Source organism: Cinclus cinclus, chromosome 8 (genome assembly GCF_963662255.1).
Source record: "Cinclus cinclus chromosome 8, bCinCin1.1, whole genome shotgun sequence".
Taxonomy (NCBI): Eukaryota; Metazoa; Chordata; class Aves; order Passeriformes; family Cinclidae; genus Cinclus; species Cinclus cinclus.
Genome location: NC_085053.1, coordinates 27,663,601 through 27,683,401, shown reverse-complemented (window position 1 = coordinate 27,683,401; position 19,801 = coordinate 27,663,601). Strand labels below are relative to the sequence as shown.

The following is a 19,801-nucleotide window of genomic DNA, read 5'->3' as shown; positions in this document are numbered from 1 at the left end:
GGTCAGTGAGTCTTGGGAGCTATGGTGGGGTGCCAGCTTTTTATCGTGTCCTCTGCAAAGGGGATTTATTGGTTTCAAATTAATTCCTATTGTAAGTAGTTTTCCCAACATGAAATACTCCATTGTCACAGCTCAGCCACTGATAGACGTTTGCAAAGCCCAAAAGGAGAAACTGCTGCCACCACCTGAATGCTTCCTTCTAAAATCACACTTGAAGAAGTGTCCTGATTGTGAACTGAGACTGGAGGAGCTCAAAGAGCCTTCCCCAGCCGTAGGTGGGGGCACAGCCCTGCAAGGAGAGTGGGAGTGCAGCTGCACATTCTGTTCCTTACTGGAGCAGAACTGGGGAGAGGCAGAGCCCGACCCTGGGGTTGTCCTGTGCTCCCCAAAGCAGCTGGTCCAGGAGGGAGGTGACTGTGTGCTGGCAGCACCACAGGTCTGTTATCTGCAGAAAGTACTTTCTGAAGGGGAAAAAAAAACAAACCAAAACAAAACAGAGGAAGCAAAAATGAACAACTCTATCATTATCTGATGTGCTGAGATCTCTGCAGAGATCAGCTCAAAGATCCATATTGTTTACAGCAGCTGATGAGTCTCGCAAGTGCTGAAGCTGTGCTCTCGCTTAAAGTGCTAACATATTTACAGTTTTCAGTCCTGTCCTTAGCACTTATCTGTCATTTCAAGATGAATGCTCCTTTTGTACAGCCTAATCACTTGCACGAACACTCCACTAGCTCAAAATCCCAGATTTGTTTCACTTTTCCATTAGCAGCAATTCTGTAGTTTGGAAATTGCTTAATGCAGCAAATCTGAAAAAAAAAAAAAAAAAACAACTAGTTTTTGTTCAAAGGTATTTCTTGGGCTGTGGCAAGTATAGAATGGAGGGAAAGATATTAAATTACTTTTATCTGATGTAAGTCTGAATTTTACTGCACACCTTTCTAAACACACTTATCCATTGTTCAGCTCTAGCTTGGTTACTGACATTGGAATAATTAGTGAAGACCTGTATAAGATCAGACAGGATCAGCAACATATCTAACTAGACCCTTGATAAGAAGCCATTTTTTTCATGCTCAACAATCTTTTCTCAATTTCTTATTTCAAACATTTGGTAGAATCCCATCCTGCCCCCTCCTCTCCCAACAAACCGTAGGAGTACATGCAATTAAAAGCTGTCAGTCATTATGGTTTTACAGGAATAAAGGAATGCGGGTCATTCTACAACTCAGTAACTTAATTTAAAAAAATGCAACCCAGGCATGCAAGAAAAAGGATACAGTTCTATGGAGGAGGTCTTACCCTGCTGGTTGTTTTACATTACGCTCATTGGGTTACTGGCCTGTCACAAATCAGTTTCAGATGCACCTCAGAAAAGAAAATGCCCAGCAATACAAGATGCATCTGTTGTTTCTGCTAATCCTGGTCCCACTGCAGTCAAAAAGGGCAACATCTGACTTTCAGAAATCTCCATAAATGTCTACAACTGCAGTTTAGAAGGGTCTGAGCAAAAAGAGCACCTCAGTTATGTGTTGGGCAGTGTTAGATATCTAAAGCTTCAGGCTGGGAATGAAAATGCTGATCTGGAATTAGCCTTTGCTGTTCCTAAGAAATTGCCAATCCAAACCCTGAGTGAATTTGTGCTTTAAAGGATGTGGTCTCCCATTCCTGCCCAAGTATTCTCTAAAAACAAGAATTCTGCACATGAAGTGCATTTTTGTGCAGATGTACAACACAATCTTTAAATGTTCTGAATGCTGTAAATGTAAACTTGATATAAGCATCAGAGTTGTAACCACGCCATAGTATATAAACCATCCTCCATATTATATACATAGCAATGAAAATTGACACAGTAATAAACTGCAGTTCTAAGGTAAGATTTTGAAGTCAAAAGATGTTCCAATTATGTGTAACTGTGTTGTCAATCTGCAACCTTTCCATTCTGACTTATTTTAACCCACTAGGACAGCTCATTTAGCATCATCGTAGATTTTATTTGCACTTTTTGTTCTATCACTTTAATGCAACAATAAACCCTACCTCTGAGGTATGTAAACATCACTAGATCTCTGCTTCACAAGTCAAGAGGATGAAGAACAAAGTTACACAACTTGAACAAAGTCACAGACAAAGTCAGCAGCTGAGGTGGGAATAAAGTCTATGTACTCTGCCTCTCAAGTTAGCTAACACAGATTGTTTTCTCATTGCAAAATTCTGCTTTTATTTATACTCAGAAGAACTTAGTGCTGCAGTAGTTTGTGCAATTTGAACTAGCTCAGAGTACCTCCCATTACAGGTTGTTAAAAAGAACTACTTTGGCAAACACCAAATTTTTCCTGCGTCCTTAGGAAATACTACACTACATTTTACAGGCTATTTGTTTGATCTGGAAAGCCAGGCAACTCACTCCTTATCTCCAGGACATGAAGCAAGCCTGGGATTTGAGGTGTCCAACAGTTCTGGACATCCATATCTGTTCATACTTAAGGAATTACAATAGGAGCAGGGGTGCTGATAAACCAAGAAAAGCCCTTTTTCCTTAACCCTTCCTGGTAACGCTGCAGAAAAATCCACCATGGGTGGAATATGAGCAAAAACCTCTCCAGCTCTAAATCCTACTGCTGTGCTGCATCTATCCATGGGAGAGTTTCCAGCTTTCTGAAGGCACAGTCCAAGGAATGGCAAATACCATAATTTGGAGAAATTTAGACAGTTACAAGACATATTAAAAAAGGTGCATGGGAGGAAAATTGGGCAGGGAAGCAGGAAGGCAGTGGAATGACAGTGGTGTGAGATGCTGTGCAATTAGCCACTAGAGGGAACAAGAGTCATGCTCTTAATTAAGGTGCAGCTTCTTTCAGCAGAGGGGCCGGAGGGCTATCCTTGCCCAGGGAAGCTGGATGGGGAGGGATTGAAGCCTTTCCCTGTAAACTTTGGAGTGGGACAAAGCTTTCCTGCCCATTGTCTGTATTTCATTCTCCCCTTTCAGGTCTCTATAGGCCTTGGCATAAGCAGAGAACAAGACTTGAAGAATTCATATACCTTTCACATCTCCTACCTGCAATTAACTACTTTTTGCACCTGGCAAAAATGTTTACATAAAAACCTTGGATCAGAAGGGATGAGATAAAGGAGAGAATTAAAAGGTAAGAAAAATGGTAAAAGAGATAAAGCTGTATTTTGCAGACAGGGTACTCTTTGGTGTTGGCTCTTTTGAAGGATAAGGGAGGAAAAATCACATTCACGTCATTCAAATGGTGTGAAAAATGTGGAGTGATGTTGTGCTGGCATCAGTAGACTGAGACGGTGGTTGGGGAGGATGGGAAGAACCTGCACCCCCTCTTACCTGCTGACCTGACTGGAGCTGCATGAGAAAAATGAATGAGGTAAAAAGCAAAAGCCCCTCTTTTCCTTTGCTGCTGCTGAAGGACACAGAGCTACTCAACAGCACAGCAAGGACAGAATCACAGACAATCTTTTTATTACCATAAAAATGACAAATAAGTAACAGTTACAGCCTGTAAACACAAGACTCAAATAGAGTTCTAAATGGTACAGTGTAAGTGGAAGCAGGATCCCACTCCTATTAGAGCCAGCTCAGCTTAAAGAGTATCAGATGTTACCCCGGCCTTAGAAGGCCTGGGACATAAACTATGTGTGTAAGAGAAAAAGAAATCAAATGACTCATGACAGAGTTTGTTTTAATATAAATGACTTCTTCTGGCTCTCCGCTTTTAAAGCCTTGCCATGTTCAGATCCTGAGCAGCTAACCTGGGCAGCTGGCTCCCTCAGCCCTGTCCTTCAGTTTGTGTATAAAATGCTGGCATTTACAAACCCCTATTCCTCTGGCTGAGGAAGGACAGTTTATTTTAGCACTGTGATCAGTGCCATCATAAATCTTCCCTCTTCCAGTCCAAGAACACTGGCACAGTCCAGTCAGTGCTCTGTTCATATGCTGTGCCCATAAAACAGAGGACATGGCACAAGGCTTTACTGAAGTCCTGCAAGCCTTGAGAGGGGACCTGAGGTGAAGGATCAGCACTGAGTGAAGCACAAACCATCCCTGATTTCTTGATTTTCATTATCTGAAGACACAGGTAAGGGAATCAGATGTGGAAAGAGAAGAGAAGAGAAGAGAAGAGAAGAGAAGAGAAGAGAAGAGAAGAGAAGAGAAGAGAAGAGAAGAGAAGAGAAGAGAAGAGAAGAGAAGAGAAGAGAAGAGAAGAGAAGAGAAGAGAAGAGAAGAGAAGAGAAGAGAAGAGAAGAGAAGAGAAGAGAAGAGAAGAGAAGAGAAGAGAAGAGAAGAGAAGAGAAGAGAGAGAGAGAAGAGAGAAGAGAGATTACTAAACAAAAGAGGCACAAACAAGAGGCAAGAATACAAGGGGAAAGAATAAACAACATCTGAGTGGGAGCAGGGAGAGGGAGATGGTGGCTATTGGGGATTTAGTGCTGAAAGAGAAAAGCCCCATTCCCATCTTTATTCTCTGTCCATGCCTGATTCTCCTCTGGAATGAGTGGAATGGCCATGTCCAGAAAGCCACACATTTGACATTTGGCACTTTGTGTCTTATGGCAAATGTGCTGAGTATCTACAGGGGTAAAGTTATACAGAGCAAATTAAAAAAAAAAAAAAAAAGAAAGTGAATCTTGTTTTGTCTCCCTTTCATGCAATGCAAGAATCATCCCTTAGATGGGACTATTGCAAAATTAAACGACCTTGCAACCACAACCAGTAAATAATGAGTAATGTGCTTGCATATTCAAAGCTTTTATGCCAACCAGTCCAGGAACGTGAGGAGAGCTCATCACAAAAAAGCCCCATTTATCAGAAGGGCTTCACACAGCTTAGCATCTTTAGGGCCATTATTCACCTCCCACACCTAAGTTAAGTGCCAGCTCCCAATCTAGAGCCTAACACACATCCCATTTATCTGCTGCAAGACACATGAGCTGCTTCCCTCAGTCAGGTCTAAAGATACAGCATTCAATACCTAAACTACTTAAAGTTAACAGAAATGGGTGATTTCACAACAACATAAAGAAAACCACCAATCTGGGAAAATTAGGTGAAAATTAAGTCTTACCAGACATTTTGAAAGCAAAAGGGGTCTAAGGCTCAGCAGTATTTTGCTGAATACATCCAAGGTGTTTGTGCTACAGGGCTGGGCAGTGAAGGCACCTTTCAAAGCTGATGTGTTATCATCATCCACCCCATGGTTTTGGGAAGGAGAGGTTGGGATGGACAATGGTACAGGCATCCCATATATGCCTCTCATGCAGAGACTCTTCAAAAGAAAAACTATTGAATAGAAGTTGTTTTACTTTTCAGAGTGTTCTCCCTCAAAGGGTCCCCTGTGCTTCCCAAGCTCCCAAAGAAATGACATGGTCAGATCTAACCATCCCTCATTAGTGAGGAGTCCATTGCCACATCATTTTTCTCTCTGTTCCTTGCCCAAAACTTGTGCTCCCCTCAGAGCTCCCACACCCACACTCCCCTCTAAAACCTCTACCTGGCAAAAGACTCTCTGGAAGCTGTGTGGCAAACAGCAGGTGCTCACACAAACAGGCCCTGCCTGGGTCAGGAGGTATTTCTGTACTGAGGGTTAGTGATGCTCAGAGGAATTCATCTCCCAGGAATGCTACACATTGAGAACATGCCCCATAAATCATTCCTAAGACAACAACCCAGCTCGCTTTTGCTGTGAACTTATAAGGCACAGCAAGAAATGGGCACAGCAGTTCTCCCTGTTTGTGCTCTTCCACTGTTTTCCAAGCTTCATCTGGAGGAATATCTTTGTGCAAAATCTGCAAGTCAGGCTTTTCCATGCCCACTTGGTGGTCAGCTTTTCTGCCTCTATTTCCCTCAAGAGTGACAATTATGGTCTTGCTACTCATTATGTGGACACATGTCCCAGTAAAAACAAAACAGAGCCACAAAGGGATTTCATATGGATTCTCTATACCTCGCTGCCCAACTTCAAACTGTGCCTCAGAAATTTTAAACACAGGACATGTGAAAAGTTTCAAAACAAGAAGGAAAGGGCTGGGGATGGTTGTTATATGTCTGTATCTAAGAAACCAAGGAAACAAGAACACAGGATTGAACAAAGAAAAGAGAATGAGAATTGGATTCCAATTCTGAGGAAAGACATGTTAAAAAAGCAGCTGCCTTCTAATAAATGTTATGGGATCTCTCTTTCAGCATTTCAGATCCGTGATTATATGAAAGTGAATAAAGAAAAATATCTTTACTGTTAACCACAATAAAATGTATTGCACACTCTGAGATAGTAAACAGTCTTGTTAAACTATACATAGAGAGAATATGTTAAGAAACAAACCCCTCTAGACATCTTTAGGAGCAAGGATAACATAGGACATGTAAAACATAAAACTTTTTCAAATATAGGGTAGCAAAAGTATGTCATAATGATCTGAATTAGTGGCACCAAATCCCACAACTAAGTGGTCATAATGTCCTTCACAAACTTCAGTGTGAAGCATTTCAGACAGTGCTGTGACTCCACATGCTCATGCTTCGCCACGGAACAGTCTGATCCCTGTGCTGACATTGCAAGAGTGCAAATCCCAGATGGAAAATTAATCTCACAATGCAGCCAGATTGAGTTTCCAATTCTCCAGTGCATAACTTGAAGGTTGTTCTGCTCAGCTACTGAAGAGGTGAGGGCAGAGAGACTCTAACTTGTTTGACATCCCAAACATCATTTAAGCAAGACCTGCTCTGAAAAGGACCTTCTTGGGTACTGACAGTTACTGAAGATCCATGGTACCCTCCTTTGTCCTCATCCTTCCTATAAAATATTGCCATCACACTTTTCCCTGCTTAAATGGCCTGGACAGAAGGGGAGTCCAAGGTCCAAATGACTTCAGCTGTGTCTCTGAGTACATGGATAAAATTGGTCCTTAAAATAGAAAGGAGAAGGATCACAGTACATTTTTAAGAAAGTATCTATCTACTAAAAAGACACATTTATGATTTCCTCATATTTATGGTTTTCCTCAAGAAAAGACAGGGTCAGCAAGCTGGAAAAACTGTAAAGTTGTGATATTATTAAACTTCTACAAGCTGATCTTAATCTTATTCTTCTTGAAAAAAAAAGCAAAAAAAAAAAAAAAGCAACTAATTGTACATCTCCTTAGACAAGCTCCACTGTGGTCATTTCATGGTTTGTTACAAAAATACTCAGCAGCAGAAGCTGAACTATTCCAGGCAGCATTTTTTCTCCTGCTTGCCAGGTCCTGGGCTTACTGACAGATGAGAAAAACACCATTGGTTTAGTAAGAGTCTCAACTTGTGCAGATTAACAAAACACTATATCTTATTCTTTGCCAGCATCAGCTGATGTGAGTTTTTAAAAAGCTGAAAGACATGACAATGTAAGTGTTAATCCTACAGACAAGAAGAGGTCATATTCATGTACATGTGGTTGCTTCTAACACAGTAATTCAGGTGTGAAAGATCCAGAACTCGGGAGAAGTCAGTGGAGCTGTGCCACTGGGCCAAGCCAGCTACACTTTCAGCATAAAGACAGATTAAATAGATTTCTTTTGTAATGCTTTTCTCCAAGAGGTCTTCATTACCACTTCAGTCCTTCCTTGTAAATGTGAAAAATAGGTAATAAAATCTTTATCACCAGTCTCAGCCAGAATTAATAAACAGGGAAGTCACGTTGATATCCTGACACATGGTGCCCCATCTCCTTCCACCAATGCCCAAATTAAAGGACATGTTTTACTTCATTAATGTGGTATTTCATGCTCATTTCTGCTTTCAGAGCAACAACAAGGCCACATCCCTAAGTACTAGACTGCTGAGGTTGCTGCCTCCAGTGTTAGGAGAGCTGTGCCAAACACTCAGCTCCTGTAAATGGGCAGTTCTGTTATAGCAAATCTATCACATGGACTCACTGCAGCTGCCTTTCCCTGTCATTAAAGAGTTACTGAGAAATTCCAAATCTGAACATTTGTGTACTGCATGACATTTCAAATGCAGCACGCTGAGCTTCCACAAAAACGACAGCACTTAACAAAAGACACAGCTTTTGTATCCCATTACCTGTAGCATCCACAACTTGTTCCTGAAGGAGCAATAACACAAACCAACTGCAAGAGCTCTAATCACCTTTATCATCTCAAGATGTGTCATCTCCCAGTGAATTGTGTCAGATTCCCATCTGGGCTCTGATCCAGTAAAGTACTTCAGCCTGTCTCCAGCTGAGCTTCTTGCCTGCTTTAAAGTCAGATGATGCACCCCAGTGCTTGACTGAGCTGGGGCACTGGAGTAAATTGGTGTCACTCCTCTGAAATCCTGGAGCAACCCTGATTTCCATTAACTGGGAATGCTGCATTAGGATTGTGGACTAAGATCATCTGTCAGTGCAGCAGCTATATGACCTGCTATGACAAACTTTGACATTTACTTAGACAAGTTTTTACCTGTAATAATTTCAAGTGATATAAACCAACCACATATCATCTGCTGTGACAATGAACTAAACACTACTGCACAGCATGTACTGATCTGATAATACATCAAATGTATGACAACATATAGCACCAGACATTGCACTCCCCCAAGAACATTTCACAGCAACAGAATTATTTCTCTCCACTCCAGTATAAAAGGCAGCCAACACGACGATATCAAATGATGGCAGCTCTGCTTCTCATAAAAGGACCTTGGGGACTGCAAGGAGATTTGTGTATCTGCACTTCAGCAGCACAGCAATGTGGAAATGTTAAAGTTAGTAAAGCAAACAGACCTCAAATGAGAAGGGCAACAGATGTCACCCAGTATCACATGTCAGTAAACAGCAACAAGGCACAGGGTACTTTTCTGAGCACTTTTGTGAAAGCATCGTGCGAGCAGCTACAGCCACATCTCAGATTTGTGATCCCTACATGGTGGTGTTTGCGTGTGTGACTTAACTCCCACCAAGAGAGGAACTCCAGCCACATGGAAATGCTGTCCACTGCAGTCAGCTGAAAGAAAGTAGAAAGGTTTCTATATATTTATTGTGGCTTGGAAAGTGAAAAGAAGTTACACTCTCAAACTGATTGAAAGCTCATTCTATGCTTGGCAGAGACAAACCAGCATTTATATTCCTCAGCTTTAATACAGAAGGATCATCCTTAGGGCAAAAGAGTAGTAGTGATTCATCTGTTTTTTACCCTCACTGCAAAGACTTCTGACAGTAAGGCCAAAATATGCTAACTAAAAAGGCACTCTTTGTACCATAAACACTAGGCCACAAGGAACTGGACAGTGGCCATCAAATCACTGCCTTTTCATTTCTCTCTCTCATCTATATTTCTCTCAAGATTTCTGGTAAGGAGGCAGCTGACTCTATACAAAAGCCAGAGGAATTGCCAGTATCTTGGTGGTTTCATGCGTGCCATATTAAATCTAACTTTATTACACAAGGGAAAAAAAAAACCTCTCAACTAGGGAAAGCCATATTTCAGTGTCAAAACACCAAGGAAAGAGGTAAAGAGATGGAGTTCTACTGCCAAGTCATTGCCCTGAGCCCAGGCTTGGTTAGATGTAAATATTGTTCAGAGCCAATGAACATCTTACATGAAATAGTTTGGTTCTCAAAGTCTCTTAGAAGAAGAGGCCACACAAACCAATGCCTACCTAGAAGAGCTTTTTATTTTTTGCCCGAGGATGGTCTCCACTAAATCTTAGGCTCAAACTCTACATGCCCAGATTTGGTGTTCTTGAAGAAAAGAAAGGCAAGGTCACAGCACCATAACACACTCCTTGTGTGCATCATGGTGCCTAAGAAAAACCATCTCCTTCCTCTTCCTTTCCAAAATCTTCTGATTAAGGGAACGAGAGAAAAAAAACAACATGGTAGGAAGGCCTTTGTTAAAAGGTGCATTAATTAGGTAAGGCAAGCCAACGAAATGATTAATTTTCTGTTCTCCTTCAATATTATGTTTACACAAGTTGATTATAGCACTTAATTACTAATTCACCCTGCTCAAAAACAAGAGTGCTTTAAATTTTTAATGAGATGAGGGAAGGCAGCATTCCTGAACTCAACAGGGAGAAGTAATTTTATTTCCTCTTTTGATTTCCCAGGTTATTACCATTTCTAAGGAAAAACTTATCCCTTCCCTGATCTTCCACTCAGTCCTTGCTTTTGAAAATATGGAAATCACAGGACGCTTGCATGAATTTCAATCAATGGCCTGACAGGTGATGCTTTGGAAGAGGAATAGAGGATCAGATCATCAACTGCAGTATGTCCACTGAAACAAGTGGAACGAAGTTACACCAGAAACGGCCTGATCCAGAAATGGAAATGGCCTAACCCCCTCCAGTCCCGTCAGCACAAAAGTTGAATATGTCTCAGTACTATTTATGGGTGTTCTTATGAGAAAGTTGTCTCTTCCCCATTGCCAGTTGGTCTATTACCAAGGTTGTGGACTAATTGTACTCAGGAACTTCTTTACATGCATGACTGCCTGCAACACTTCAATTGTTACAAGGCAAACACTCCATGTATCCTATGTTCTTCCTGGCTGATCTTTATAAAACTTGTGCTATCTGTGGGGCTTGTTACTTGATTTTTCCCTTTGTGTTCCACCACCCAAGATCACCCTGAGACAAGTGAGAGGAGATGTCCATTAAATGAAGCAAAACCCAGCAGGGCATGAACAAAACTCTTACAGACTCCATTAGTACAGTTGTGAGTGAATTATTTCTCTGCACCACCTTAACTTCAACTCCCACCTGCAATACAGTCCACAGACTCTGAGCCAGGGGACCACGATCCCCACAGCTCCTGGGGCAGCTTCCAGGGCTGCAGACAGGACACAGGGGGTCCTTCACCTGCTCAGATGCCACTGCTGCAAAATAATTCAGATAATCCACAAGATAATTACCTAACAGTTCTTCCTATAGAGTGCAACTCATTTTTACATACCTGTGATACACTTCATAGAAACAATGAAAAGGCTTTTCCCTATCATTTTGCAGGATATACCATCAACTTGCTTAACAACCAAAACCAACAAAGGATAGACTAAACCTCCCACAAAAGTCAATTTGATACTTGAAAAATCTTGTAGTCATGTAGATTCTGAATTCTAGCTCAGTGTTTCACATGAAAAATGTTCACAGAAAGCTGATTACAGCGTGCTACCAACAAAATGCATTCTAGAAAATCAGAGCTTCTTCTCCCCCATGCTGGCCAGCAACAATGCCCCACGTGAATGCAGCACATCCAAAATAAATCTGGTAATCTGGTTCCATACAGGTAATTTTATGAATTGCTTTAATATGCAATTAAGGAATAGTCAGCGGGCTGCAGGGTTTTATAAGGCAATAATCCTGTCCCTTGGTGTATAGCTTTGTCCCAAAGAGTGGGCTATCCAAAAAAAAAAAAAAAAAAAAAAATTAGCTGGATGACTGCCAAATCAAACAGCACCTTCTTCCCATTTTCAATTACGTACAAGTGAGGCAGAGTAACGAGGATATACTGGAAACTTTGACATTTATTTATTGAACATTTTTACTGAGAAGGAATTGCTGGCTGGCTCAACCGGAAACTGTATTTTTACTGTAGAAACAATCCCATAGAAAAGCAGGATCCTGCTGCTCAGCATGAAAGGAATAGAACCAATAAATTGACCCATCTAAACCAGCCATGTTAAGGTTATTTCATTCAATACAACACGTATTTCAAAAATCTAAACTCCAAAAATGCATTCTAGATTTCAAAAATCTTTTTGTCACACTGTTTTACACAGCACTGTCTGCTGGGGTCCAGCCAGGCTGGGTTAGAGCTCCCACAAAACCACTCAGAGAAAAAGTGTGCAGCATTTGTAGGGGCAAATTAAAAGATAAACAAAGAAGAAATTCAGAGGATTTTCTCCCCTTTCCGGAGTTTCTAGAGACTAAATAACCAAGAGATGAAATGGGGAAGAACTCACCACACTGTGTGTTTTTTTTCTTTTTGGATAGACCAATTGTTTTACCACAGAGGAGAAAAATGCAGGGAGAGTAAATGAAGAGGAAAATAGGGAAGTCAACATTCTTTGAAGCAACAGCATATGGTGACCAGGCCTGAGAGATGGAGGTTATAAATCTTCCCTTGATAGAATTACCTAAAGAAGAAATTGCAGCTTCAAGGGGCTTCAACTTTTCAATCCACACTAGTAGCTTGCAAATTAAACTGTTTGGTCACAGCTTTTGCATTAACCTTTATTTCCAAGGCTTCTATGTAAAGGCTCAACATATTGAGAATTTTGGTGCTAATACAGATGTAGTCAGTAGAAAGCATGAAAAGCTTTGCACAAATCACTTGAAATATGAAGAAAAACACATGAACAAAATGCTGAATTGTTCAAAGAGCTGCAGTGTGTGGAGGGAGAAGAGACAAGAGGCATGTGGTTGCTTGTTTCTTTGTGAGAATAAACTTATTTAGGGATACCAAAGATAAAGGAGAAGTTGTTTAGTGCTCCAGCCACCAGGACCCACTGCCCAAGACAGGTCAGGGTGAGGCTCCTGCTGTCCCACGTGGGGTGGGTGCATTAACAGCCACATGTGGTGAGTGACTGCCTGTCCTTGGAAAAAACATCTTCTGAAGCAGCTGATCCCCCATCTGCAAACCTCAGTGATGGGGCACCACAGAACCTAGCACCAGGGCTGTGCAGGAGGATGACAGTGCAGCCACCACCACAGCCACAGACCTACCCCAAGAAATACCACCCAATTCCAACATATTTCTTACCCTGTTCAGTTATAAAGTCTAACTCTGACTACTCCACAAGTTTACCACAGAATTGGCTCTTCCCTAGGTGACCAACCTTGTCTTTCCTCTGCTGAAAAGGATGTCCTGGGAGATTTTGAGGATCTTGCCTTTTTGTCCAGATTCTGAGTGATGCAGCTGCTCTGACCTGGCTGCCCCATGCCCCAAATACCTACAGGATGCACATTCCATCTAATTCTGCATCCCTGGTGGGCAGCAGCTAGAGTTCTTGTCAGCAGAGCACAGCAAAGCTTGACTAAGATTAGTAGAAGTGATTTGGAGGGATCCAGATTTGGGTGCTACTTCCAAACTCTTCTAAAACTGCTTGAGTTTTAGAAAGTGGAGAACAGGCAACCCATAAAAACCAGGCAGCTTTTAAACGTTTTGATTCTGACATTGAGTGGAAATGTCCAAAAATTATTCTGATAAATGTGACCAGTGACTGGGAAAAATGAAGTAAAAAATCCCCTTTAAAAAACCATAGACATAAGGAAAGATGTTATTGTAAAAAAGCCCACAGTTGTCTCCTTTATTATTACACTGAGCAAACAAAGAGCTTTGGAAAGCACAGTAATTAAGCACAAACCATCTATTAGAGGAGAGGTAATAACCTGTATTTGCAAAGTCTACAAAGCTGCTGAATGTTTCCAGCAGCACCTCTAAGAAAGGGATGTTTTGGAAGATGTGTTACAAAAATAAATGTCAGGGAGGTTATTGACCTGCAATGGTAGATACACATTCACACTTCCCTGACCCTAAAATAAATGTATTCAGTTTCTCCCTTGTGATCCCACGTACCTAAAATCATTAGAAAATATTCGTATCTGTTGTGACATTGCTGCATATTCTTCTGAAATATTTTTATTTTATTTATTTAATCTTTTTTTTTATAAGGGCAGGGTTAAAAACTAGAAGTAAGTGGATACACGAAAATTGTGTAAAACACAACACAGAAAACTTCACAACATTATATTTTTCAAATGCTGATAAAAACAGTCTTAAAATCAGTTTTGAGATGTTCAGTTATTGTACAGTAGTGGAAAACATGGAATGAAATATGTGTTTGAAGGCAGAAGATTAACAGAAGAGTAAGAATTAAATATGAAGTCCTGTCACCAACAAGTTGCTACTGAAATTACATTTATAAAAATAAGGCCTTCTTACAAGCACTAGAATTATTACACATAGATATATATGTTGCACTGTGTATTTGCTGCAGTGGGATTCATTTTAATGGAAACATTCTCATGAAACTGCTTTTCCTGCTAACCTACACAGCACTGTAAATATTCCCATTTGGAGAAGTGCCAAGCACAGCCCAGCTCCTCAGCTTATATTGAGCCGTTTATTGATTCCAGTGGAACTGCACCAATTTAACCAGGTCGAGGAGCTGAACTCCCTATTCACAAAGTATCTCCAGATAAGCTTTTGTGCAAAATTTCATACACAAATATCTGTGCTTGATGTTGTAAAGAAAAATGCAACAAACGTATTAGGGACCATCCTGATAAATCATTTTGTCCAACTGCATTATGCTGTTCAGTTTCCTTGTGCAGCATCAGAGAGGACATGGCTTATGGGATTGCCAGGTGGGAAAACAGGCATGATTTGGGGTAGTCAGGCCCATCTATGGGTTTCTGATGCCACTCTTGTTTGTATAAATGCAGCTAAGACAAGCTTTGATGGATCCACTAAAAATAAAAGCCTCTCTGCTACTTTTTCAGCAGTTAATGGACTGAAGTAACATGAATGAACATGAAATTCCATCCTCATTATTAACTCTGCATTCACTGGGAGCAAGACAAGAGCTAAGATGTGTTATTTTTTACTGCATAAATAATGCTATGTTTCTTCTGATGCTTAATATTCCTCCATATGAAGGAAGGAAAGTAGGACAAATGTAACTGAGATGAAAGTGTGACCTTCCTGCAGGATCAGAGCCTTGCCAAATTCCCTGTTTTGTCTGTAAAATTACATGGGCTAACTTCATACACAGCAGTTTCTATGCATGTCCCCACAGCCTAAAGACAAATGAGTCCTCAACACACCTAAGTAATATCTGGAGTTAAACAGGGGGTGGAGAGAAAGCAATGCTGGATCGTGTCTGGCTGTGCAGAAGGGACAAACTTTTCCACTTGGATTAAGGTGGGTGTGTGGTGCCAGAAGTCAAGGTGTAAAACACATTACAACTGAACAAAAAATTACATACAATCAGGTGCTGCTTACCTGGATAGATGCAAAATCCCCAGAAGCACAAGCTCCAAGAATAGCAGCACCCACCAAAACAGACTCCACTTCTTTGGACAGCACAACAGGCTTGCCTGCAGAGGGAAGAGCCAGGCTCTGTTAGGGAACACAGCAGCACCAGCAGCTCCACAAATGATTAAAACCCAAAAAGACAGACATAAAAAAGGGAAAAAAAAGGGCTTGAAAACCATTATTAAAACCCCCATTCATAGCTACAACCTGCTGTAGGTTAATGTAAATGTCTCTGCTCTGTGGTTCCAAGTTCCAAGGAAAGTGTGGCATTTAAATAAAATCATTTTAGTAAAATATAATGCAGAACATAAAGCACACAAAAAACAATCCCCCTCAGATCTTTTACACTGGCTACTTATCTCACTCAAAGAGCTTGGTATAAACCTGTTACCCACACCCTCCAAACCCACGTGCCTATTAAAAGCTGACCTGGAGGGGAAAACAAGGCAGTCTCCTTTTTATTTCGTTTTCAACAAACAAACAAACAAAAAGATTGTTTTTGTGTTTGGTTTTGAACATACGGCCGACAAAGCCAGTCTGGTTTTGCTGGAAGACATGAAAACATGACTAGTAAACTTTCTCGAGCTATGTATGAAATAGTAAGAGAAATCTTGTCTTCCAAATTGTGCGAGACACTCGAAAACAAAATTAAAACACTGGGAAAACAAGTGAACAATATATATTCTAAAGCAGAATTGAACATTAGTGTTTCATCACCCATGGGTACTATCAAGAACATACTTTCCCTTGGTTTATGCAGAATTTTCTGAGACCTGTTTCACTAGTGCAAAGAAAAGCAGGAAAAGGCTAAAAAAGCAAACAAAAATTAGCCTGCTTTCTTAATTCCCCTGAAAAGTCTAAACCAAGAGCATAAATCTAAATACTTTTCTAGCTGCACTTGAGATGCTTATCCTCACTAAGCTGAAAAATTTAATAATCCTGCAGTATTTGGCATGTGTCTGTATTTAACAGTACTGAGATAATGTCATTCAGTGAATGATGATGCAAACACAGGGGTGGGAGCAGGGATTCCTACTCAGAACAGTCACCATGATATTTTGCCCCAAAAAATGCTGCTCCTGAGAGCCACCTGGAAGATTAGAAGGAGCTGAAATTTGGGTGAAGTCCTAAAATCAGCCACAAACAACTTCTATAGAGGAAAAAGGCAAAACACACACTTAGCAAAAAGAGAAATAAAATTAATAATATAAAAAGCAATTACTGACACAAAGCAAATTCACCTCACACCAGGCATTCAGTTACTTGATGCAAAGTTTGCCCTGTCACCTGAGCATTCCTCCAGTTCAGCTGAAGCACAGCTCAGGACTTGGGTCAGCTTGGAACAGCAAATCTAAAGCTGAAGCTCAGAGCTCCGTGGCTGTTTGCCAGGCGTCAGTGAGCAATTTTCAGCGTGCTCTAAAATTTACTGCCCATTTCCCGCATGGTCAGAATGAATGCGGAATTCTTACCAGGCAAACAAAAAGATCAAGATACTTTTTAAGTGGCCTGTGGAATTATCTATTGGATGTCTGCATGGCTGAGTCATGGGCATTTGTCGGTAACAATAATATATTCAGATTTTTTTCTTTTCAGGAAAGAATGGGGGATTGATCCTGGAATGTTAGTTATTTTATCTGATAGGCTCTAATGAGTTCAACATAACCAAGAGCATTTCAGTCAGATGAACTCTGACATCCCTTGTCAGTCACTGATTTTACAAATGGGGGAGAACTCCAGACTGCAAAAAGGCCTTTTTGTACTGAATTGTACTTGGCCATTAGTTACAGTCAAAGAACTTGTGATTACATTTTAATCAGAATACCTTTTCACAAACCTTTTCTTTTACACATCAAAACCCAGCAGCCCCACTCTATGTATAGCTGAAAATCACCTAAAATATGTGAGTTTTTGAAGGAAAGGCATGGACTTAACATGATTTTTCACAAAGGGTCACTTCGACTCCAATATAATTAGTGAATTTTAAGGTCAACAGGCATTATATTTTTTGTTTGTCCATAAGGGTTATAACATGTGGTTTGATGTTCGGGCAAGTCAGATCTCCACACTAAATGCCCCAGATTTGGGCCTTAAACTTAATTTATCACAGCTTAACTGATCTTAATTTGAAATAAACCCAAAACACACATCACTCAAGGTTTCTCTGAAATCCTTTACACTAAATTTTGTTATTTTTTCCACTTTTTTTTTGAAGTGTATTCAACTGACTTGCAGGTGTGCAGAGATGTCCAACACATACAGGCTGAAGGGAGACCAAAAAACCATGGAGGCCTGAGAGCTCCTCTTGTAGTGAAACACATACCCAGGGCTTTCCACCCACCAAGAATTCTACAAAACCAAGTGCAACACCTTGCAGGAGCAAGGATCCAGACGTTGTCCTCTAAAGCACATCAGTGACACAGGCACAGTTCAGGAAAGAATTATTCTGTAGAATAGATACAATACCCAGCATGAGCAGGAAGTGTCACAAGTCAAATAGGATGGAGCCAATAGAAGGAACATTTCATTGCACACGTTTTTGGCCATGCAGCAACATACAGTGCTATATAAAGAAAGTCTCCATTTTTCCCAAGACAAAGTACTTAGACACCTATAAAAAAAAAAGAGTATTTACACTCTTTTCCATGCACTTGCCCAAGCTTACCAGTAATGTCAGCGTGCATCTGCACAAAGAGAGGGTTCTTGCTCAGCCCACCACACAGGAACAGCGTGGTGATGTCATGTCCTGCAGCCTGCATCGCCTCCAAAATATGTCTTGTTCCCAGCTTCAAAAAGGGAGGGAAAAACAGAACCAGGTGAGCACAGGAGAGAAGCCACAGGAACAGAACTACACCGGCATGGCAAAGACATCCCCATCAAAACCTTCTCTTTACTTTGTACAACAGCATCTGAAAATCCAGCTCCAGAAAAGAGGTTTCAATTCGGAAGCCAAACAGCGAAACAAACAGAACAAAAAAAATGGAACAAAAAGAGAACAGCAAATAAAAAACTGTTTTCTGTCTTTTCAGCAAAAAGGAAAACCCGAACAATTTTGTATTGGCTTAACTATTTCTCTTGGCCTTTGCCCTATGCAAAATAAAATGTTCCACTTCATGGCTGGATTAGTTGCAACATCTAGAATGCAGGAATATTTTAAACTTTTCATTTACAGCCTCCATTCTGAGAAACTTGAATCAGAATGGCAGAAGCAAATGCTTTGCCATTAAAATAAAAAAATCCTTTTTGTTTGCTTTGTTTCCCTCCTCACTGAAGTCAACCTTCTACCTATTTCCCTCTTGCAAAAATTTTTCCATTTCTTTGATAAACTATTTGACCAAAAATAATTCCCAGCTCTTTGTAACACCTTGGAAGTTAAATTTGAAGCTCAGACTTGACAAAATGTCAAATTCGAGGCAAAATGTTGCCCAGGCTGACTCTTGGCAGGCAGATACCTCACAAAACACAATCTGGTCAGAGTTTTCATAAACTGTTATTTAAGTTTTCTTTAGTCCGTGCTGCAATTCGTTAAGAGGGCTGCAGCTACAGCAAACCCCTCTTCAAATAAAGTTACTGAAAAATTGAATTTGCAGGATTCCACCAGGCTGGAGACGTCCACAGTGAATGCCCAGAACTATTCTGGACAGGCCTTCAAATGTATTTTGATTTTTAGACAAGCAGTTCAGAGGAACCTGAGCAGCCCCAGCCCCAGCTGACTAAATCCATGGCTTCCCTATTGACACACAGGGCTGATTTCCAAATTGCACAGCCACGATTTTAATTATGGAAAAATAAACTGCTCCAAAAGGAGCCTGCCTGCCCAGAACAGGCTGCACGGCCACAATTGCATCTCTGATCATGTTCTCATCTGACCAACTGTTGCATTGCATTTTGCAGAGAATAGTTAAAAGGAGATTCTCTTTCATTGCTTCTGAAATTCAAATTTATTAACAACTTCTCTCACAACATACACACGTCAAAGACCCTGAGAAAGAACATGCTGTGAAAATTATTTTGTGTTTACCTGCCTGGAAAATTGTATTCACACAGCAATTTAAATTAAAGCCAGACTTATTTCACTGTGGGTGGGGGGGAACTAATTTAATCCTGGGTTAGAGAAAATGCAAATTGAGGGGCTTCAAATGCAAATTTTATATAAAAAGGAAAAAGCATCTCCTGCTGAAAAGAAAACTAGAGATTAACATTCTGTGGGCAGGCCTATACTTTGTACAAGATTTTTACATAGGTTTAAAGTTTATCTTGCACCCATTGAAGACAGTTAACGGTACAGGATTACTACAACTGTTTCCTTCAATGAAAGTGAAGCTAAGTTTGGGAGTGAAAATTTAATTTCTTAGGTATCCCATTAGCAATTAGTACATTTATCAAGTAAAAACCAATGTTCTCTGTCGACCTTTTAGCTACTGTTTCAATAACGCTTTGGGGGAAAATAATTTCCCTTAACTTACAGTGAAAAGAAAACTACAATATGGCCTTTTTATATTAAATCAGCCCAATCAGCTCTCCAAAAGATATGCAGCTGCTGAATTCACTGCTCAAGACTAGTGTTTGTGTTTTACAACAAAGTTTGAGCTGTATCATATAATGAGATAATAGGTGACTTTCCCAGGATTTCCAGCAGAGAAGGTTTCCACTTCGTTAGCACGAGATAATCACAGGGCACCTGTTCCAGACTGGGAAGTTCCTTTCAGGGGCAGGATCAGTCCCTGGCATTGTTTAGCCTCTCCTCCACATTCTTCTTT

At 40.6% G+C, this 19,801-nt stretch overlaps 1 protein-coding gene across 1 annotated transcript in view; it reads right to left on the bottom strand.

The window, feature by feature from the left end:
• The window catches only part of FGGY (FGGY carbohydrate kinase domain containing), a 79,796-nt gene that overhangs the window by 11,548 nt on the left and 48,447 nt on the right, over window positions 1-19,801 (bottom strand). The window contains exons 8-9 of the mRNA XM_062497208.1: window positions 17,707-17,827; window positions 15,012-15,106 (exon numbers count right to left, since the gene is read on the bottom strand). Of these exons, the coding sequence (XP_062353192.1) occupies window positions 15,012-15,106; window positions 17,707-17,827 (216 nt within the window). The remainder of the gene's footprint in view (window positions 1-15,011; window positions 15,107-17,706; window positions 17,828-19,801) is intronic.